At 36.9% G+C, this 23,968-nt stretch overlaps 1 protein-coding gene across 4 annotated transcripts in view; it reads left to right on the top strand.

The window, feature by feature from the left end:
• The window catches only part of LOC306855402 (membrane-associated guanylate kinase, WW and PDZ domain-containing protein 1-like), a 126,151-nt gene that overhangs the window by 44,619 nt on the left and 57,564 nt on the right, over positions 1 to 23,968 (top strand). For all 4 annotated transcript variants that reach the window (XM_079394106.1, XM_079394107.1, XM_079394105.1 and 1 more), the window contains exon 2: positions 13,632 to 13,748. In XM_079394106.1, the coding sequence (XP_079250232.1) occupies positions 13,632 to 13,748 (117 nt within the window). The remainder of the gene's footprint in view (positions 1 to 13,631; positions 13,749 to 23,968) is intronic.

The following is a 23,968-nucleotide window of genomic DNA, read 5'->3' as shown; positions in this document are numbered from 1 at the left end:
ATTAAAATTGCATGTGCTTCACATTCCCTTTGCTACTCAAATGGTATCTTTTGAATGTTTTTGAATGTATTCCAACCAAAAAAATTTTTTTTCTTAGAATAACCTTGAAACTGTTTTTATGGGACAATGATGTGATTCTATTTTTATGCCTTATCTATTAATTTATTAAAAAATCCATTAAAATGCAATACATACTAAATAAATACACATATTCAGTGATATGTCTCTTCAAATATCAGGTATCCTGATGCTTTTATGACAAGGCGAGGTTAGTTCACATTGTAATGCTTTGTGACTAACTAAAAACATGATTTCATGAGTTATTCATGATGTTTGTTAAAAATAAATAAATAAATGCATTACAGTTCAGAAGTTTGGGGTCAGTAAGATTTGTAATGCTTTTCAAAGAAGTATCTTTTACTCAGCAAAGCTACATTTATTTGATCAAAAATAGAATAACAGCAATATTACAGTTGACAATAACGGTTCTATGTTTGAATATATTTTTAACATTTCATTTTTATTTCCTGAATTGTTTTAATTTGAATTTTCAGCTGCCATTACTCCATGATTAATTTAAATATCAATATTAATTTCTTTCAGCAAAGTAGACTTTTGAATGGTGGTGTATTTAACATGACTTTTAGATGTTTTTAAGCCTATAATTTTTGTTATACCACATGACATTTTTATTCTAAAATGTGTTTTTTTTTTTTTTATTAATGTCTTTACATTTGAACTTTTCTTGAAAATGATTTTTCAAACCGTATGAAACCATATCAACATAAAATCTTGACCGAATTCTAAACTAGATTTTTACCATCTTTATTGTTGACCTTTTTATAATTTGTTCACAACTTTTTATTTATGACATCCTACAGTATGCAAATACAAATAAGAGCTACCACATCAGACACACTTTCATTACACATTCATGTACCACAGTTTGAGAGAGGCTTAGGGCTAGATTTTTGACTGATCTAGGATTTGAAGCTCTCTTTTATAACTCATGCGATTTGGGTTGTATTTGGTCTTTTTCATCTGTTTTGGTATCATGTTATTTGTTTATAAAGTCATACATTTAATTTAAAACACAACAACACAACACATAAACCCTGCTGTGATGGGGTATGAATGTTACGTATGCTCTAGTATGCTGTGTAAAGTGCCATAGTATGCATTGCTCTAGAGGAGTGGATTTGGGCCACTGTTAGATTAGTGTGTCAAAGACTTGTTTGGGAAGGTGCCTAAGCCTGTGTTTATGATGTATGTGTATGTATGCAATCTCTCTCTCTCTCGCTCTCTCTCTCTCACTGAGTGTAGTTAAATGTAGCAGACTGGGGCAGTTGTGTGCATGCACTAGTGTTACTAAATATAGGCCGAGGCAGATGTGGCATGTGGAGGGAGGCCCTGATGTGGGTAACATCACCTTGCCTTTCTCTGTCGCATGTAACATCCTGCTGGCCCGTGACTCCGCATCACCGCTGCAGAAACTAGGTCATGGCCATCGGCTCAAGGGTCAACGCCAGCCCGAGGATAAGAGAATGACCGGAAAAGCAAAGGGTGGAGGGAGGAAAAGTCTGGAGGTGGATAGCAAAGGGTTGTGGGAGTAAAATAGTGGCAGTGATAGGTAGAGCCGTAGGGAATGACAACAGTGAAGGAATGTATTTCACTCACAGGTGACGGTTCATTCTTATTCCTCTGTATGAAACCTGAAACGTCCCATCTGGACTTTCTAAATAAATGACCCTTTATGAAGACCTTTCTCTGTCATTTACTGATGAACTATGCTATTAGAAAAAAGCTATAGATTGTGAAGTAAAATTGTTGTCATTGCCTTACAATGACTCAACACACTAGCCTAGCATATTCCATATGCAAATGTTTAATTATGTTTTTATAAATGTTATACTTAATTATATATTTTTTTCAATAGAGCATTACAAACAGCTCCTTCTGGGGTCCTTGGTGGAATCAACTCAATAGATGAATGAAATCATTGGTGATACATTATTCTGTAGGCAAAAACATACTTAGCTGTTTGCAGCCATTCTGAATTAGCTGTGTTGTTTTGTTTAAATGTAGTAGATAAGTTGTTTTTTTAAAATGTAGTTTAGTAGTTTTTAAACAACTAAATGTAGTTTTAAAAATTACATTTAAAAATCTCCTTTTTTGTCTTACATTTTTATTTTACATAAAATTTTATTTTTATTTTATTTAACTTATGGTGTAATTTTTAATTGAACCTTTTTTAAATGGTTTTATATTATTCTTTTATTTTCCAGGTGTTGTAGGCCTCTTTGTGTTGAACATGGACACCTTTGTAGCTACTCTTATTTAACTAATTATAGCAGAATGGAATGAATTTAATTTCAAATTAGTTACATGCTTTAACTGAATTAAAATTGAGCATTGTACGTTTATTATTCCCATAAGATAATACATTAACTAGCCCTGTTAACAAATAAATCTGGCATTTCAACTTCGGACCGTATTCACACATGCCCCCTAGTGGGGGTCTTGGAAAGATTTAAGATGGTGTTGGTGGTCTTGGCTCAGCCGGTTGCTATCTGCTTAGTCATAGAGCCGTTCTCCTTGAGGCTCCGTGAGGACGGCACGTGCGTTTAGTTATTGTGTTGCATCAGCAAAATGAAAAATCATTGCTGCTGAGTGAGAGAGCGCGAGCGACAGGTTGGTAGGGTTCCTGTTAGCATGGTTGGCGTGGTGCCACACTCCTGAGGTGTGTGTTGGTTGGGTGGAGGGGTGCCATATTGACTTTTGAGCGCACCCTGCTGCCGTATACATGGCGGGGGGACTGTTGTCCCTGCGTGGGGTGAGAGTGGGTTATATCACAGAGGCTTTAATCAAACCCAGTGGTGGGGCGAGACGGAAACTGCAGCGAAGCGAGAGAGACGTAGTGTGACGGAGGGTAAAAGAAAGAGACACATGCATCAAGATGATTTAAAAAAGGAAGAGAAGGACACAGGAATGGATTGAGGGAACAATCAAAGTGAGGAGAAAGAAAGATGCCATGGAACAAAAGCAAGGCCGAAGTTCAGAGGAAGTAAGGAGAGTGAGGATATGGCCTTCAGCAGGGCAAGCTCAACTCAGTGTTTTATTAGGAATGGGGCCTTTTGTTTCTGTTGACGGTGGTTGGGCTGGAGAAAGCCTTTGGGTAGAGAAGGTGTAATATGTGACCCTGGACCACAAAACCAGTCTTTAGTCGCTGGGGTATATTTGTAGCAATAGCCAAAAATACATTGTATGGGTCAAAATCATTAGGATATTAAGTAAAGATCATGTTCCATGAAGATATTTAGTAAATTTCTTACTGTAAATTTATCAAAACTTAGTTTTTGATTAGTAATATGCATTGCTAAGAACTTAATTTGGGCAACTTTAAAGGTGATTTTCTCAATATTTAGATTTTTTTGCACCCTCAGATTCCAATTTTTCAAATATTTGTATCTCAACCAAATATTGTCCTGTCCTAACAAACCATACATCAATGGAAGGCTTATGTATTCAGCTTTCATGTGATGTATAAATCTCAATTTATAAAAATTGACCCTTATGACTGGTTTTGTGGTCCAGGGTCACGTGTGTAGTTGCTTTTCAGTCCCCTAAAGGGTTTAAAAATGCTATGTAGGTGTGTGCGAGACATTTAGTACCGTGTGGCAGGTGCTCGTTTAAATGGTCAATAAGGAAATGGATGGATAGCTTTTATTATTTATTTTTTTAGTAGATTTATACAAAAAATATATGCAAGAAAAAAACAAATAAATGTAATTTCTTTAAAAATTTTACATTTGACCAAAAAGCAAGAATGCTTTGAAAATATACCAAGATTCTGCAAATAATAATACAAAAATATACAAAAAACAATTTACAAACAAGTATATACAAAATATAAAACTTTTTTTAGTATATGTGTAGATTAATAGTTGTACATTTTGCAGATGTATAATTTCTGGTTATTATTTAAAATTAAGCGCACATTATGTTGGTATATTAACTAAAAATTTTATTAAAATTAAATCAAATAATAAAAAAGAGAAAAAAATAAAATAACAATAAATATAGACAAAAATATAAAAAAGCAAAAACAATTTAAATGAAAACTGCAACTTAAATTAAAATGAAAACAGAAAATAAATCTTCATTTTGAAACTTTGAACTTGTTACACATGTTTGCAAACCCCTTTCTGTATTTGACCCATATATATATATAAAAATATAAATACATTTTTTTTTTTTTTCACTTTGTGGCAGTTTGCTAGAAACTTTGCGTGGTGGTCAGTATTAGGGTTAATGAAGATCCCAGATGGGCAGATTTGAAGACCCCAGGTCAATCCATTTCCACTTGCTTATACTGGCTGTCTTCTAAATCTCCTTTTGTAATGTCCTGAAAGAGCCAGACTCCTGAAGCAGCTCTTAACGCACATGTAAGGTTTGGCCTAATGAGGAAACATTTGTAGGCAGACAAACAATGATGCTAAGCTGCTTTAACAGACGTTCCTATCAAGCATAGAATGCAAGCTAGTAGTGTTAATAGGCTGGGCTAATTAATTGTGTTACATCGCACCGGGTGTTCAGAGTCTTAATGCTTCTCAGTTAATCCTATCAGAAGGGTCTGATTTGTTTGGCGGCGTGAAAGTTTAATTTGGTTGTCTGATGCTTGACTAGATTGAGTGAGAGAAGGGATATATATATATGTGTGTGTATATATATATGCGTGCGTGTGTGTGTGTATAATAAATATATATATATATATATATATATATATATATATATATATATATATATATATATATATATAGACACATATGCATTGGGAATTATTTTTTTTGATCCCCTGCTGATTTTGTACGTTTACCCACTGACAATGACATGATCAGTCTATAATTTTTATGGTAGGTTTATTTGAGCAGTGAGAGACAGAATAACAACAAAAAAATCCAGAAAAACCTTTCAAAAAAGTTATAAATTGATTTGCATTTTAATGAGTCAAATAAGTATTTGATCCCCTATCAATCGGCAAGATTTCTGGCTCCCAGTTGTCTTTTATACAGGTAAGGAGCTGACATTAGGAGCACTCTCTTAAAAGGAGTGCTCCTAATGTCAGTTTGTTTCCTGTATAAAAGACACCTGTCCACAGAAGCAATCAGTCCATCAGATTCCAAACTCTCCACCATGGCCAAGACCAAAGAGCTGTCCAAGGATGTCAGACACAAGATTGTAGACCTACACAAGGCTGGAATGGGCTACAAGGCCATCGCCAAGCAGCTTGGTGAGAAGGTGACAACAGTTGGTCATTTGACAGAAATCATTTGAATGCTGATTTGCTGCTCAAGAAACATTTCTTATTATTATCAGTGTTAAAAACAGTTGTGCTACTTAATAATTTCATAATCATAATACATTTTTCAGAAGCGTTCTTGAAAGAAACCTTTTATAACATTATTAAGGCCTTTACTGTTACTTTGATCAAATTAATGTGGCCTTGCTGAATAAAAGTGTTATTTTTCTTAAAAAAAAAAAATCTTGCTGTCCCCAAACTTTTGAACGGTAGTGTATACTTGCACTTCTTCCAAAAGGGCAATTGTGAGATTTCTGAGTTTGTGCTTCTTTGAGATCCACCAAAGATGTTAAGGCATTCACATTGACACCCTCACCATAAATGACTCTGATAACCCCAACAGTCATACACAAACACAAAGGCCAGCGAAGCTAAAACGCCTGTGTGATGCCTGCAGTCAGACGACAGCTCTATCTGATCAACACTGCATGTCTGAGATGAATCATTGGAGGCATATTTTCTGCCCAGAGTGCTGGGAATCGATAAAAGCAATCTGGAATGTGGTAAACAATTTCACTTGCTACTGGAGAGAGATGCAGCTGTAAAGTGTCTCTGTCTTTTTTATCGCATATGGTCATTTAAAATCCTCAGGATGAACGCCGATCGGCTCCGATTGTCATAAATTTCAGCGCAAAACAGTATGTTTCTCCTCATAAATGAAGGGTTAACATGACACTTTGACACATATATTAAATATTACTGCTACATTAACACATTAAATGGTTCTCATTTAAAAAAAAAAAAAACTATTTAAAAAAGAATGGTATCTTTGGACAATAAGTACTTTGATTAATATAAAAAATAGTACCTCATTTGCCATCATGTTTTAATTATATAATAGTAATATATAATCACACTCAATATTAATTAAGAATCTGCTAAAAACATACATCTTCCATCTTTATTTGACCCTCTAACTCTAGCAATCTCTATTCTATTTCTATTCTTTAAAAAAAACTAGTCCCTTTTAGACTTGCACTCTGTTCATGTACTAACTGCTTGTTAAAAAAAACAACTAACACTAGCTTCTCTATTCTTTTTCTATTCTATCTATTCCTTTTCTTTTTATTTATTATACAGTTAACAAAAGCAAAAAGGCCTCTAACACTAGCTTGCTTTATTATTTTTCTATTCTATCTGTTTTCTTTTTATTTATTATATAATTTAGTAAATGAAATAGTGCCTAAAATCATTAGCCCCAAAAGAAAAAAAAATGTTTATGTATGTCACTTATGTTGACTAAAGTATTCCCACACTCTTGGGTGCTGTAGTGGCTTCATTTGATCAATTTTTAACTTCAAAATTCTGAAATAATTTATAGAGTGCAAAATTTACTGTTTAAAACAGGCAGACAGTAACTGCAGGTTTATGTATTGTGTGTGCTTGTTACCATTAACCACCAGTAGGGGGCGGCACACTTAAACGTCAAAGCTGGATGAGTGCTGCTCTGACCTGCGTTGCCATGGCGACAAGGCTCAGTGTGATGCAGGACAGGCGTAATGGAGGCAAACAGAGAGGGCAGTGTAGAGCTGAGCGAGAAACGAGAGCAGAATACCAAACAGACACCTGTTTACAGACCTCATACCTGTCTTTCACACAGACTCTTGGACACATGGATCTACAGACCAGCTGTGTCTGTCTGTCTGTCTGTCTGTCTGTCTGAAATAAATAAATAAATATATATTAAATAAAGTATTATTATATTATAGTTATTTCATTTTTTGTGTATAATACATAAAAAAATAAATAAAATTAAACAATTGTTATTATTGGACACACACATTATATTATATTCTAATTATTATAAATTATATTATAAATTGCATTATATTAGTAGCATGTAATATATACATTTGATAAAAATATTTTGGAATATTTTTTATATAAATTATTATTTTTTTTATAGTTTAACATATTAAAATATACAGTCAGGGTTTTTTTTGTTTTTTTTTTACCTGTGGTTTTAACCTGAAAACTGTTCAGACAGAATTGGAATTTTCATGTAGATTTATAGATTTTATTAAATTTTTGTATATAAATGATTAAATATTGCACACATTTATGTCCATAAATAATCGTAATGTAATGCATACCTACAAAAATACAACAACGGATATTACAAAATGTTAATGGAAACATGCAAAGTTGGTTTCTTTTCTGATAATGTCTATTTGGATAATGGGCATTTTTCCCCTTTGCATTACTTTGTGTACTGTGTTAGACTAACTGGAACTTGTCCCAGCACTTAAAAGTGTCTGCTAAATTATTAAATATAAATAAAAAGTTAAATTGCTCTCCATACACCTTTTAATGTGAAATATGTTCAGATGGAATTGGAACGTGAATTTACGCTGGACCAAAAGACACTCAAACGCCTTTCCTCATTTCAGAAGTTTTCTGCCCACCACTGGTTAGACCGTGTGTGTCAGACACTTTCTTTACTTATCTGTCAGGCTCCAGTTTTTTCTAAAAGCCTTTCTGAACAAAGTTATATTTCCTGCTTTCATGCACAGGCAGAGGAAAATGTTCAGAAAGTAGCTTGACTCCAAAGAAATTTGCAAATCTGACAGTTCTTTCATTTTCCATCTCCAAAGCCAAGCGAGTAAAACAAGCCTCCGTTCAGTTACTGGATTTCATTTTTCCTAGAACGCAGGGCTGGCGTCTGCTGGCAGTGATGTTTCTGAGTGGTACCAGGTCCTGTATTCACTCTCACACACACACACACACACACACACACACACACACACACACAACCACGCTCGTTCGTTCTCTCTCATCTCGCTGCTCTGAATGCCGGATGCTTCGTCTGATCCAGTAATCTCTTCTAAACACAGTGTGCTTTAGTTTATTCTGATGGGCACTGAGATGCAGGTAATTGGCTACTGAGAAAGTTGTCTTACACACTTGTGTAAATGCAGATACACACATGCTGGAATTAATCCAGCATGCTTTGGCTGTCGTGTTATGTGGGTGCTCGCAGTTGGGAGATTATCAGTATCTTTGCCAGGTGCAGTTGATTCGGTTGCAATTTGTTTTCTAATTATCTATTTTAAGAGGGATTTGGGGCTCGGACACCAAATGGTGTCTCCCCCTAGTATACGCAGACTCAAAGAGTGACTTCTACTTCTCTCTGCACTGCCAGTTCATTGGCCTGTTTTTGGACTCAGTGCTGCTACTTGTTCGTCTTCACACAGGATTATGGACACGCTAAGCAAAAAGAAAGCAGTCAGCTATGTAAGATAAGATGTGCACCATTGGACCGTTGTAATATGTGTCTAGAGGGTCTGCATAAATCAGCAGAGAGTCAGCAAAATGAAGCCGAACTGCCGGCCTCACAACAGATATCATACAGCTGTTTGAAAACTGCAGGATGAGTTGAGTGCTCAAAAATATTCATTTTTACTGTGTTTGGTATTTTACTTTGATTTTGTGGTTCTCTATATGCTGGTATTTGAATAATATACTTATTATTGGTTTAAGTTATGCTTCTCCTCCTGTTTGAAAAATGTCTTGTAATCATATTTTCTTTACAAAACACTTGTTTCTCGAAAAAGGTGCTTTTAGAGTCATTCTTTACTCTGCACTAAATCCATTTCCATATCACTCGCAATACACATAATAAGATTATATCTTGTCTAATCTACTCGCTGCGTGTAAAAAGTGCATGGTCTGTGTAATATGACACCCTAAACATTTTAGTACACTACATTTTTTTATTTTTTTTTATTCACCAGAACAAATAATGCACAGTAATTCAAGGCATTATTCAAGGCTCTTTACTCTTTGGAACACTTTGCTGATCGCTAACATTCTCATCAGGCTAAACCGACAAATTGACAACTTATTTTATCTCTTATAATATCAGTAAAAGAAAATGCATATGCATGTATGATTCTGAACATACAGTTCCAGAAAAAAATACGTTTTTGTTGTTTCTTTTTAAGTTATAATAAAAATATAAAAGCTATAATAAAACTACAATAAAATAATTTTATTTAATTATTTAAAATAAGGTTAACTTTATATATATATATATATATATATATATATATATATATATATATATATATATATATATATATATATATATATATATATATATATATATATATATATATATATATATATATATATATAATTTTTTTTATCTTTTGTTTGTTTATTAGTTTATTTCTTCTCAGTTTTACTCTTAGACATGTTTTAATTGCTATCATAACTGAATTTTAGTTTTCCTCCAAACTTAAGGCCTAATTAGCTGAGAAATATGTGCCTATTATTTTGGTTTGGTTGTCTATTGTTATTTTCAGTTGTCTTTTGGATAAAACATTAGTACATTCTTTTATTTATTTCATTTTATTTTTTACTAAAACATTTATTGTGGCCGTTTGAAAGTCATTGTTATAGATTATAGACATGGGGATTGTGGTAGACCTGTTATGTATTCCACATAATAGTAACTCATTTTGTACTCCACATTAGTAGCAAACATCCACACAAACTACTGGCCACGACAGTACTTTGGTAGTAGTGCCATAAGCCACTGTAACCCCTCCTGGTTGGCCAGGAGTCCATTGTTGCCATTGAGTCCGACTAGTAAGCAGCTAATTGGAATAAAGTGAGTTTGGGATGATGGATGGGGGTGGGTGTGTAGTCTGGCTGCTGTAGGTTTGAGTAATGACTCGCAACCTGTTGCAGGGATTAATTCACAGTGGTATGCCGCGGCGCTAACATCAACGCCAGACTGCACACACCAACTCAACAGGAATTTCACACTCGCACATTATTCCCGTTTTAGTTCTGAAAAAGCAGTCTAATGGGTTTCGCATCGAAGTGTATTTTTAGACTTGGATGTGGCTAGATTAAGAAACAATTCTCCAGAGGTTCAATTAGAAGAGAAGAGCTCTTTTCTGACCTTCTAGCTTGAACATTGCCTGGCAGAGCTGTAACTTGTTCTGCAGCTAATTGTACAGCCTGCTCAACATGGTGGCGGTAACACGAACGGTGTTAAATGTACATCTTTACCTCAATGCAATGTGTGCAGCCATATCTGCTGTGTTTTGAATCTGTTTTTATTACATGAAAAACCTTGCATTTTACTGAACGATTGAAGATCTGTAAACGCTCTGGATTCATAGACCACAATGTTTTAATTAAATTTTTACTTTTGTGAAATTAAAAGCATTTTTTGCTTTCCTGAACATTTTTTGTTGTTGCATTTTTCTCATTGCAGTGCAAGAGCTTTATTCCATATATATTTGTAGATTATTGCATATTGTGACTTGCATCTGAGTGAAACAGATTATCGCTAAAGAAAAAAAAAAGAAGTTTGGGACTCGGTCCTATTTGTCGTTATTGATGGAGGCAGATCTCAAGCTTGCTGTCGATTCCAAGAGAGGGACTAAATGATGGAAAAAGTCTGGCACCAGAGAAGAAGCCTGCAGTTTAGATGAAATATTAAGTCAAAATTGAAAAATTAAAAGTATGCATGTATAGATCATTCACAATGCAATCAATAACATGCATTTATGAAATTGATCTGGTGAATTTCCATTTCATGCTGACTTTAAAGATTCATAAAGGCTCTGGATTTGTAGACCACGATATTAAAGCTATAACCATTTTTTTGTGGTTATTATTATTTGTTTGAACACACTATGATGAGAGTAAATGAAGGAGTATTGAATTATTTTTATAGAACAGGACAAAGTGATTCATATTCTCTGTAGAACCTAAAATTCATCCTCCAAGCATAAAAGAAAAAATTAAAACGGTTTATATCATTTCTGCAAAATGTTTATCTGTTTCAGGGAAAAATGCTGTAAGTGCTCATTTTTGTTGAGTTTGCTTTGTCCATTTGAATAGGCTGTTTACATCCTGTGATGTTGACTTTTGAGTTTTTAAACTGTTTTGATCTCATTGGATGGTTAATTTGGACTTTTTGTTCCATTTGATTTCCTAGCCCTTCTTTTATTTCTTCAGTCAGTGCTCTGTACAAAGCTAAACCTGGTTCTACACAAAACACTGGAGAAACCGCATTAGATGTCCCAGTGCAATAATGACTAGGTGATGTTTCTAAACTGGGATCAAGCTTTAGATTTAGAAATTATTGTGAAATTTTTTTATTCTTTTAGTACACAAAATGGTGATCGTGAGGTCTTGCGTCTACTGTGCACCCTCAAAGAGCCCAGACCGGCATAATCTTTACAGTAGATTATTAACTGATAGTCTGTGCTGGTTTATGTCATTCGTAGGAAAATTTCAAGGGCAGAGGGCGGCATTTGAGACTTGCAGCACTGAGTATTGCCAAGGCAACCAATTATGTATGTTCATAAAGTTTTAAAATGCAGTTTAATTTGATCAACGACAGACTACAGAGCGAGCGAGAGAGAAACTGATTACATCATTAGGCCTTAATGAGACTATCCATTCAAAGAATTCTCTAGAAATGCAATATTCCCATTAATCCGGTAAAGGGAAGTCCCTTGAGTCACTCGTACATGTGAGAAATGGAGAGTTTGTGTGAAGGCAGTGCTGATGACTGATCTGGCATTGGTGCGGGCACCCAGCGGAACCACATTAACACATAAACAGCTTTTGGCTATTGGCATCTCTTTGAAATGGTGCAGGGTAAGCGATCTGTGTCTTCTAAACAGATGGTGGAGCTGAGGGTGGGAAATGTTTCACATGGCCCACTCTATTGCTTGCACTTGGTTGAGGTGGCAGCCAGGTATCCCCATGAGTGTGAATGGAGGTGTGCTACTATGTGTTAATGTCTCATAGATTACAGTTTCACACCCATGTCCCACAACTAATGTTTACAAATGTGTTTCATTTGTCATTGATTATGGTTTGTGAAACATAGTTACTAGACTTACTTGTTGCAAACATCCAACAACATAATTGTAAACCATTCTAAGAATGGGTGTTTTTTATGTTTTTGAAAGAAGTCTCTTATGCTCACCAACTCCAAGGCTGCATTAATTTGATCAAAAATGTAGTACAAACTGTAATATTGTGAAAAAATATTATAAATTACAGTTTAAAAGAACAGTTTTCTATTTTAATATGTATTTAAAATGTAATTCATTCTTGTGATGTCAAAGCTGAATTTTCAGCATCATTACTCCAGTCTTCAGTATCACATGATCCTTCAGAAATCATTATAATATGCTGATTTATTAATGTTAAAAACAGTTGTGCTGCTGAATATTTTCGTAGAACTGTACTATTTTTTAGGATTCTTTAATGAATACAAAACAACAGCATTTATTTGAATTAGAAATGTTTTTAATGCATACTTGCTGAATAAAAGTATTAATTTCTTTCAAAAAATATTACTAACCCCAAACTTTCGAACAGTACTATACACTCATTAGCATCTCCAAATCCAGAAGATATCAACTTCTTCCATTTGCTCTCAAAAGTTGTATTAAACTACTACCAATTGAGACCATTGACAAGTATGCAAGTTAGGTTTTCTTGAATACATTGCATTAAATACAGTATACAAACCTGTGTTTTAGGCGTTCTTAGCGCCATGCTATACACTCTCACAAAAGCTGTCACTGGGGTGGAACCCTTTCAAAAGATGCATCTTTGTACATAAAGTGTCCATATTGGTACCTTAAAAGTACATATTATTACCTCAAGTGAAGTGAAGTGACATTCAGCCAAGTATGGTGACCCATACTCGGAATTCGTGCTCTGCATTTAACCCATCCATCGTGCACACACACAGCAGTGAACACACACACAGCAGTGAACACACACCCGGAGCAGTGGGCAGCCATTTATGCTGCAGCGCCCGGGGAGCAGTTGGGGGTTCGGTGCCTTGCTCAAGGGCACCTCAGTCGTGGTATTGAGGGTGGAGAGAGCGCTGGACATTCACTCCCCCCACCTACAATCCCTGCCGGCCTGAGACTCGAACCTGGAACCATTGGATTACGAGTCCGACTCTCTAACCATTAGGCCACGACTTCCCCGTGTACATATTAGTACCTAAAATGTATAAAGTGTACCTTTTTAAAAGGTACCGCCCCAGTGACCTTTTGTAGCTTTATTTTTGAGAGTGTAGGAATATCTCAAATCCTCTTCAGATCACAAATATGTACCTGCTACAATTATTTTAGCCAATTTAGGCAATGTTAGCCCGAACAGGAAGTTTTATCCACTGGTGGTGAAACAATGAGTCAGAAGCAAACTACACTACTACAGATATCTGCTGAGTCTGTGCATGATTCAGAATCAATAACATGTTCCTTTTGTATTGCAGGAAATAAACTCAATAAAGACCTGAAGCACTACCTGAGCCAAAGGTTTCAGAAATCCTCTGCTGACTACGAGCTTCAGCAAACTATACGTGACAACCTCTACCGCCACGCTGTGCCTTGTGAGTACACTTATTGTTTCTACTTTTCTCTATACTGTACTCTGCTATATTTTGCTCTATTTCATTCTTTTGCTAAAGTTCATGTGCAGAAGGTGACGTGTGCACCTCAAAGTGATGGCTGGACTGTTTTTTCTGAGACAGTGGAAGGGAGGACACGGTCAATATTCACAGAAATCCTCCTTTCGATTGAGTAGGTGGCAGCCGTGTTCTTGGAGAGGTGTGATGAAATAGTCTGTGTTTTTGTATCTGTGTAGAGGAAGAGAGTATGCAGTTGCAGTGGATGTGCTTCGATTCTATAAGGCCGATGTTTCTAGATTTCCAAAGACTTTCCCTTGTGTATGTCTGTCTACAGAAACTGGCAAAGATTTTCATGCATTTTAAACCGGTAGCGCTGTGTCTTTGTGGATTTACACAACTGTGTGTGTATAGAAAATTGACTTTTTCATAATTACACATGCTACCTGTTACATTTAAATGATTTGACACTAAAGCTCTGCTGCAAAACCTAGTAAGCTGCCTACCTAGAATAAATTGAATCACAGTTTCCATAAAAATATTAAAGCAGCACAACGGTTTTCAGTATGAAATCAATAAGAAATGCTTCTTGAACAACAAATCAGAAAATTTGAATGATTTATGAAGATTAGGCTATGTGAAGACTATAGTAATGTCTGCTGAAAATTCAGCTTTGCCATCACAGGATTAAATTACATTGGAAAATAAATTAAAGTAGAAGAAGTAATTGTATGTTCATTGTTAGTTCATCATACCTAATTAATGTTAATAATCTTAACAAAATTAACTTTTATTGTAAAGTTTTACTAAAAACATTATTAAACATCACAGACAAGGTGGAAGAAATATTGATTGTAATTATACACTATTTTTCTTTTACTTGATACTTTTTGTTTTTAGATTTTATTTTAGTATAAAGAGTTTGACATTAGCATGTAACAAAGCAGAGCTCTAGCTTTCCATGAGGCAAGAAACAGCAAGGCAGTCCTCTGGATTTTTTTTGCTACAGCTTTGCTGACATTCTGCTTTGTGCATAAAATAGTTTTGATAAGTCATAATATTTGTAGCAGCACTCCCATTGCTGTCTAGTTGAAAGGAAACCTCCACTCAGCTTTAAACTGTTTGGATGGTGAGTTTGGCATCTTCCTCTGGTAAATAGAGCTGTAGACCATTTCAGATTAAACACTCTGATGTGACAGAAAGTGAGTGGCTGTGTGTGTGTGTGTGTGTGTGTTTGAGAATGATTGATAGACATGAGACAGCTGGAGGGACAGATGGGAGGGAAGGACCAATAGTATTGATCTCTTTTCTCAACTTCATCACTGTTTCATGGATACAAAAACATAGCCGTGGCCTCCCAGAAATCAAAGCTGTCCATATGTGTGCAACTTGAAAGACAAAAATCATTGGTTTAAATATGAAGTGAGCCATTTTGCCATTATCCGTGCCAAACTGAATTTTTTTTGGTTGAGCAATGGGAGACAGAGAGAGCGTTTGAGTTTCGTTTATGAACAGTTATTGTCACTGAAATTGCATGCTTCACCTTTAAAGACGTGATATTTAGATCATGGACATTGAGCACAGATGAGACATGTGAAGGAGGCCATCTATGTGAAACTAGAGCGGGGGGATGTGTCCAGATGCTCCAGAATCAACTTCTAAAGCAGTTCAGCGTTTGGGACTATTCATATAACAGCAGTTCATGCTGATCTTGGGTCAGAATTTATCTGTCGCAACTTGATAAACAAGATGATAGGAGTGGCTAGAGATGATTTTAGGTCACTACACTTAATCTAGATCACATGATATGTACAAAATGTGAACTTGGTTTTGGATCCGGTCAACCACTTCAATAAGAAAACTGATCATAATCAGTTTAAAGCCAGTTGCACACTGTATGGCTTTTCCACAGAATTTGCCCAAGTCAGTGTACACTACCGTTCAAAAGTTTGAGGTCTAATGGTTTTGATTTTTTTTAAATATCTTTCATTTTCACTAAGACTGCATTTATTTGATATAATTACTATTTAAAACAATTTGATTTTAAAATGTATAAATATAAAATTCCTGTGATGGCAAAGCTGAATTACTCCAGTCTTCAGTGTCACATGATCCTTCAGAAATCATTCTAATATGCTGAAACATTTCTTATTTTTGTTGAAACCATGATATATTTTGATGAATTTTATGAAATGTAATTTTTTTTATATATTATTTTTATAATATAATTTATTTTCTTCATAGATAGATTTAGATGGTTCCAGCAAATCCAAACATGTCTTGATGAAGGCATGTGTGTTTAATATCAGGTTTAATGGAACATTTGGTATCTTGCTGTCAATTACCTGGTAATTTTACACGAAGTGATGCTGGTGAACATGACAGCAACGAGTCAAGATTGATCAGAGTTTGTGAATTTGAGGCTGGCTGTTTGGATGTGTGAGGGTCAGTTGGTGCTAATGCATGAGGAATTTGGAGGGGTGCAGCTGTCTCTTTTGTGCAATGATGGCCCGAGCAGCTAGTTGCCTCACCAGGTGGCCGGTGGCTGGGAGTGTGTGTATAAAGATGTGTGTGTGTGTTGTGTATGTTTGTGTTGGGGGTATAATGGCCGGCTGGAGAAGAGTGACAATAACGGCATGTGACCCTGAGACAGGACTGCATGTCACTAATACAATTATAGATACAGAGGCAGATTCAGCTGTCATTAATGTATGTCTACTCCGACTAGCTCTTCTCAAACTGAGTCAAAGTGGTATTACTGGATCAGTAACACGGATTTATTTATTTATTTCCCCACAGTTCTCTGGAATACTTGATTTTGATTAATCAGTCGTGACATTCTGGGGTCCAATATTTTTCCCAGACAACACATCTGTGCTAGTTTCATTTATCATTTTTAATATTTTATATATTTTTATAATTATTATTTGTGAAAATGTTAAATATATGATGAACATATGTAATAGTAGTAGCAACAATAATAATAATAATAATAATAATAAGTTGTTATTATTATTATTTATGTTATGTATATAGTTGAAGTTTCTGACCAGCAAAATCATTTGTAAATTATTATTATTAATATTATTAACATGAATATATAAATGTATTATATGCATGTATGTATATATGTACTTTCAATAAAATGTTTAATTATTATTTTATCACTTACTTTAAATGTATAAAACACTTCTGTTAATTTCTTTATTTATAAATTATGACTATTATTATTATTATTATTAAATATTGTTTTATTATTATTATTATTAATAATAATAATAATAATTATTATTATTACATTATTATTAAGTATTATATAATTATATATCATTATGTAATTATTATATAATTATCACATTATTGCTGCACCTGAGACTCAAACCAATGACCCTCGGGTTACAAGTCCGACTCTCTATCCATTAGGCCATGACTGCCCCAATTATTATATATAATTGAACATTTCTGTCCAGCCAAATTACTTTATTCCTGGCAACTGTGATAAAACATGAACAAATGTCTTGAACAAACCTTTCTTTATGAGAAAGCAGACAAAAATGTTTTTCGTTGAGACAGATGGAAGCAAAATGACCTGCTAACTAATGTAAAATGTCCTGATGTAATCTATGAAGCCAGATGCCCATTACACATGTCATTCTGCTTCTGTATCTCAGTGTTTGTCTGAATAATAAATTGTTTATCCCCATCCGTTTCTCTTCCAAACCTCAACTCTCGCAGCTAGAAACAGATGCATATGAAATGTTTTCGTGGCCCTGAGTACATTTGTTTTCTCTGATTTGTTGTCCTGTGATGTAATAGCGAGGAACAAAAGGCTGTGCCCTTTGTTCATTCTTGTCTTTTCCTCATTTCGTGCTCCAGCTTTTCACATCGCAGACACCGTCAACATAACAGATGCCACTGTAACAGCGCTCCCTCCCTCAGTGTTTTCACATTTCCTTCTCAGTCCCTCTGTTCTCGTCTTCATCTATCAGTCTATTTAAGTCTCCCTGTGGTTAGCCAGCCCCTGCTTGCCCTCTCTTGCTCCCCTCCTCTTTCCTGCATCCCCACACCCCCCCCACACACCCTCTCTTCGGCTCTCTCGCTCCCTCCATCCCTCCATTTGTTTTTCTGCTCGGTAGCAGACAGCAGGATTGCAGCTGAAGACAGGTTGCTGCTGCGTTTTCTCGCCAGAACGAAAGAAAGGATTACTGTCCAGAGGCTGCACCACGGCGAGGCAAGTCCGTCTTGTTTTTCTGCACACTTTCGGTCTCGAGCACCTGAGATGCGGGCAATGGATTAGAGGGTTTGTGGGTGATGTATGGGGCTTAGTGCGTGCGGTGGATGCCTCATATATAGGCTAAAGGGTTGGATTGGGGGTGGGGTTGTTGTGGGGGTGGGGTCGGGGTTGTAGTGGGGTTGAGCCAGGGGAAAGAATCCGAAAAAAGAGCAAAAAATCTAACCCTTCAGTCACATCTCGTTCACAGGGACAGATGGCTCCTGACTGAGGAACTTTCTCATCAGTATGATTTATTTTCAAGCCATTGTTTAGAGTCCCTTTGGGGCACGGACCTCACTTTTCCTCGGCGAGTGTGTGTATGCATGTATGTGTGCGTGTGTGATGGAATGATGATGTGGCAGAGGGAGTACGGTGCATTGAAGAGCCATCACCCTTGATGTGCTGGGCAACGATCAGCTCGCCGCCTGAACAAAAGCGTCCAGCGTTGAAGCGGTGCAGTGAAATCCAATTTGTCATTGCCCTTCGAACCACAGTGCACGCTACGGATCCCTCATATGCCATCTCTGACAGGTTACTGCCCAGTCATATGTTGTCTTATGATGTTAGACATCACAAACATTGTTGCTAGGTAGATCTCTGCATCTGAGAGAATGTGTCTGTTCATTCTGTGAGTCGTAGCTTTCATTAATTCAACAAAAAGCAGGTGTTTTTGAGTCGAATTGGCAAGAAAACTAATTTTCATCTTCTTTTTAGCTAATTGTGTTAACGTAGTATTCACAGCCACCCATGTCTGTGGGAGCTAGCTAATTAGCATTTAGCTTGTGTGCTACTCTGTCTGCCGACAAGCATTGCGCTTCATCTGCAGGCTTGAAGACGGTAGATCTGAAGAGCGCCTCGGTTGCAAGTCAGCTACGATTAGCAGACAGAAGAGAGGTAATACCTGCAGGGAGCCAAGGGCTCTCAGTAGGGAGCACAAACATTCGGGTGAGTTTTAGCATTGACAGTCTACGTCTGGATGGTTTGCTTTTTGCGCTATGTCACATGGTTTAATTCAGGATGTGGTTTTTGCCATCCAAGGACTGGTCCTCTCTGTTTGGGTTCGTCCTGTGTTTCCAGGCTCCATTTTGATATGTCAAGCTCAAGCTTGATATCACTGAGCAAGCATATGTGGGCGGCATACTGAGAAATTCAACTAAATGCTCAGAATCCGAATCCCATTCCACGTTTTCTTTGGCTAACACCTTGTTTGGCATAGACGAGTCTTCGGCTGTTCTCGGCCTGAAATGCCCATTCACTCACAGCACTTGACATTCTGAATTCAAAGGCATTTTGTGAATTAATTTGCAAGTCAAACGTGCCCTCAGAAAGTGTTGATCACCGTGAGAGTGGACTAACTAGAGACCAGCATCAGGCCTGTCCAGGGGGCACTACTTTGAATGGGTGGATTTAAAAAGAGGTTTGAGGAACAAAAGGAGAAGAATGCCTCTTCAGATACCACTCCATTCATGTGCTCTGTCAGAACAAGAAAGACCAGGACTGGGAATCTGCAGCAAGTTGCCCCCTTTTTTTTTTTAAGATGTCCTTCAGAATTAAAGATTGAGATTACTCTAGGAAAACTAAATTATCTTCAGCCTAGTGTTCAATTGTTCTTCACCCACGTAGAATGGCATCTACACATACTTTCCTTCCTTAACGCACTCATTATAAACCGACCGTTCGTTTCTAAATTAAAGGGAGAGTTCACCAAAAAATGTATGTTCTGTTATCATTTACTCACCCTCAAGTAAATCCAAATCTGTATGACTTAATTTCTTCTGTGGAAAACAAAAGAAGTTATTTGTAAGAACGTTTAAGAGAAACGACTTTAAATTGCACTGACTTTCAATGAGAACATTTGAGAGACATTTTTCAAAATATCATCTTTTATGTTTTACTGAAGAAAGAAAGGGTTTGGAAAAACATGAGGCTGACAGAACATTCGTATTTAGGGGAATTGTCCCTTTAATCATGTACCCATCACAGAAAAGCTCTAAAGATGCAGCTCTACATGCATACTAAGGCCTTCACCTCCATTTTTCACACAACAAAGCGATTCTGCTTTTCTTCAGCGGTTGAAAATTTGATGTTATGTAAAAGGTGAGCTTTAAATCCAAATCACAGCTCCACGGGGCTGAGAAGATGATTCACGCTGAGCTCCTCCCAGAAATAGAAGCTCATAGACAGGCTTCACGACACAGTGTGTTTCTGTCATTACCTCTGGCCTATTTCCTCAGGGTTTCATCTGGAGATGCGTGTTTGTCGTTTTGCCACTGCAATCATTCAACTCTGAGGGCAACACAGGAAGATTGAAAGATTTGTTTGAGAATTATGGGACTTGTTTGATGGATGAGGGAAGTAATTTCACTGAGTGGCTATTAGTGGTCAAACGGCTATTCAAAACCAGATTCTTCTGATTTAATTTAATTTCAAGTTCACACGCACATTTTAAGTTTTATTTTGAAAGATGCAGAACAATATAGGGATTTTATCCCAAAGTGATAAGATTAATATGACAACAAAAACATTTAAAGAGACAGTTCTCCCAACATTAAAATGTTATGAAATAAAGTATCAGATTACTTGATTTCTTCTATGGAACATAATATTTAAAGTTCACATGCACATTTTAAACTCAATATGTGGATTTTAGTCCAAGGTGATTCCAAAAAAACCCAACACAACATTTAAAGTTCATTCAAAAATGAAAATTCTGTCATCATGTCGTTCCAAACCTGTATTAAGTGACTTTCTTCTGTGGTATGTAAAAAATAGCAAGAAAAATGTATTTTTGTCCATACAAACATCGAGGTCCAGTGCTGTTTTGGACCCTGACAAAAATAGTTAAAACATTCTTAACATCTTATTTTGTGTTCCAGAGAATAAAGTAAATCCCTTTAACTTCCGTAATGAGATACATTTCTGAATTAGATCATATTTAGGGGGAAATCATGTAGGGTGGGACTTGATTTTGTCTTTTGGGTTTTCTTAGGATCATGGTTTATTATGTTTCTCTGTGCACATGGGGATAAAATACATTTATCTGATAAATTGTTCACATTAACATCACTAACACTTATTTAGAATATATAAATAATGTCGGTTTTGATCTCAAATTCTTTAAGGGCTTTAAGACTAAAGAATTAAGTTGGTCAGTACTTGTCAGAAACTGTCTGTTTCTTTTTCTTTTTTTTGTGGTGGCTAAATGAAAGAAGGGAAATAACTCTGGCCAAAATGTGGTCACACACAGAAGCCCTCTCCCCCCACCCATGCCGTATGCCCCAGTGGCCTGTTGGAGTTAAACAATAGTATTGTATGCATGCACATGGTTGGCCTGACCAGCCTGAATTTTATCTGCTAAATCTCATTCAACCTCTAATCCCCATCCTAGCCCACCATTTGATTGCCTTAGTCACGTCGTATTTGTGTGTGTACGTTTTAATAAAAAGAACATTTTTGGAATGTATGTACGTGTGCGAGTGAGAGAGAGTGTGCAAATGTCTTATTTGCAGGGGGAGCCATATGTGTATCTGTCTGCAAGTGTGTGTTGGAGAAGAAGGAGGGGGGATTTGGTAGAGAGAGAGAGAGAGAGAGGTGGGCGGGCGAAGGTGGATGAGTGTGAGCCTGAAGACGTTTAGCTCAGATGGTGTTTGCTGTGCGAGCCCCTCACATTGGCTGAGCTTCAATGCTGGGCTGGACGACTGCTTTACAGAGAAAGAGATCGAGAGGAAGAGGAGGAGGAGGGACGACAGACTGGGCAGCGCTAGCTGAGATACAAGCATCTGATGCTCACCGGAACAGGATTCTGGGATTTTCTGCTCTTTTTCCATTGGATTTCATCTTGTTGTGCAAGATCTTGAGTGGATTGCATGCATTGGAGGTAGCAGCTTCGAGGTTTTCCGCTGAGGTAATTTGGCCATTTTTTTCTCCCCAAATATCACCTGGACTCTTCGGCTTCCGGGGTCTGGCGGTGGGGGTGGGGAATGAATGATGCAAAAAGAGTGAGAGAAATCTGGGAGCAGGAACGCGGGGAATGTAGCGGAGTACGTGACCGTCTTGAGGGATATGAGAGGATGTGATTTGTTGAGGATGGCAAAATGGTACACCAGAGATGCCACGGTCCGCGTTAGCTGCTGGAACGTGCGTGTACGTGCCCGTCTGCTTGAGCAAGTGGAGGTTGAATTAAGCTGTGGTCACTTGACGTGTTGGAGGCCATTATGTTTGGAGTTGAGCAGTGTGGCAGGCATCTCTCTCTCCCAGCCCCCCTCCCATCCACACCAGCCCTATGTCTGTCTCTGCTGCAGCCGCTGTCTCCAGCCGTATCTGTGTCTGAAAGGCTTTCTCATGCTCTTTTTCTCTCAGCCTTTTATGTAAGCTCAGAAAAGATGCCCATTTTGAAGGGTTCTCTGTGTCTTAGTGGTCTTTATAGGTTAAATAGCTGCATTCTTTGGCTCATATATGACAGGCTGGTGTTTTATGTAGATTATTTGATGAAGATTTGAGCCAAGTAAATCTGAAACAGGAATAGGCCTGCTGTGTGTGCTCGTATTGCATGGCGTTTCCCTTGTGAGCTCAGTTTTGGTGTATCAAATCAGCTCATCAATGCATTGATCGATATTTTCGGCAAAGCATTATTTGGCATGTCTTGATGCATTGATCAGTCGTTTTGGCACAGACGTCATTGGAATGAGAAGATTGGGTTTGATGGAGTCTATGAATGCTGAAACCATGCTTTGTTTTGAAGTGGAGGTCTTTTTGGGAGGATATGCTTTTAGAAACCAACTCCATTTTGTTAATGGGAATATGTGGGGTGGAAAATGCTAGAATCGGGGATCTGTGTTGTGGATTAACCCTTTGCTGGGACAGATGGTTCTCTCTCCCACTGAGCTGGAAGGGTTGGCTGTCAACATCAACATGGGCGCACATCCCCGAGCCTTTCCCGATCATGAGTTTTCCCTTTCCCAGTGTCTCCCGGTTCCAGACATGAGATGCCAAGTTTCTTCTCTCATGTCTCTCTCTTCAACCTTCTGTTTTGCCTAGTGTAATTCATGCTGGCTCAAAATTGTTTACTAACATGCTGGCCAAACATACCAGAATTTATTATTATTATTTTTTTAATACTCCTGTTTTTGTAGAAATTACGTGCACTGAACAGTGGTGCCTCATCATAATATTGCTGTTGCTGCCATTTACTTAAAGCCTTATGTTACAGCTATGGTTGTTTTTTGAACTCTGGTTCATGTTGTGCCTGAGAACACTGCTTTTCCGTGGTAAAATTGCAGTAATGCAATGTTACTTGCACTTACTTATTGCTTTGATAAGTCATTTAACAAAGCTTAGTTATATTTGGTTGTGCAGATGTGCTAGTTAACCAATGATCGGTTGGTGTATGTATAATGTGAAATGTTATTAGCATTACCAGTGCAAACTATTGTGCCATTCAGTGTGTTTTGATAAATCTGTAGTGATCTGTCAACAGTTTTTGGGCATCAGTTACAAAGAAGAGAAAGTAGAGGCTCTCAATCGCCTCTGCTGTGACAAGACTGTCAATATCTTATATCCCTTTGAACTCTACTGACATCACCTCCAGCCTGGACATGCCATTTATTGGTACTTTGCCTTTTGATTAATGCTTCTGACAAAGTATAGGTGCTTTCTTTTTTATACTTCAAATATTCTTTCTTCTAGTCCATGTCAGGATAGGCAACAGATGGTTTAATAACTTCAGTGAGATTGTCAAAGGTTAAAAGTAAAAAAAAATGTATTTGGGGGATCAACTTATTTGCTTGTTCAGTGTAATTTGATGGTGTTTGTTTCATTATTTTACAGAGAAACTCTAGCCACGAGGTATTTGTAGCCCTGCTCGTGGTTTCAATCTTAATGGAAACTGTGGCCTTGCAAAAATTCATCATGTAAACATGCTTTATGCGATGTG

This window comes from Barbus barbus (genome assembly GCF_936440315.1).
Source record: "Barbus barbus genome assembly, chromosome: 35".
Lineage (NCBI taxonomy): Eukaryota > Metazoa > Chordata > Actinopteri > Cypriniformes > Cyprinidae > Barbus > Barbus barbus.
The sequence above is the reverse complement of the archived record's forward strand: the minus strand, read 5'-3'. Positions and strand labels throughout refer to the sequence as shown.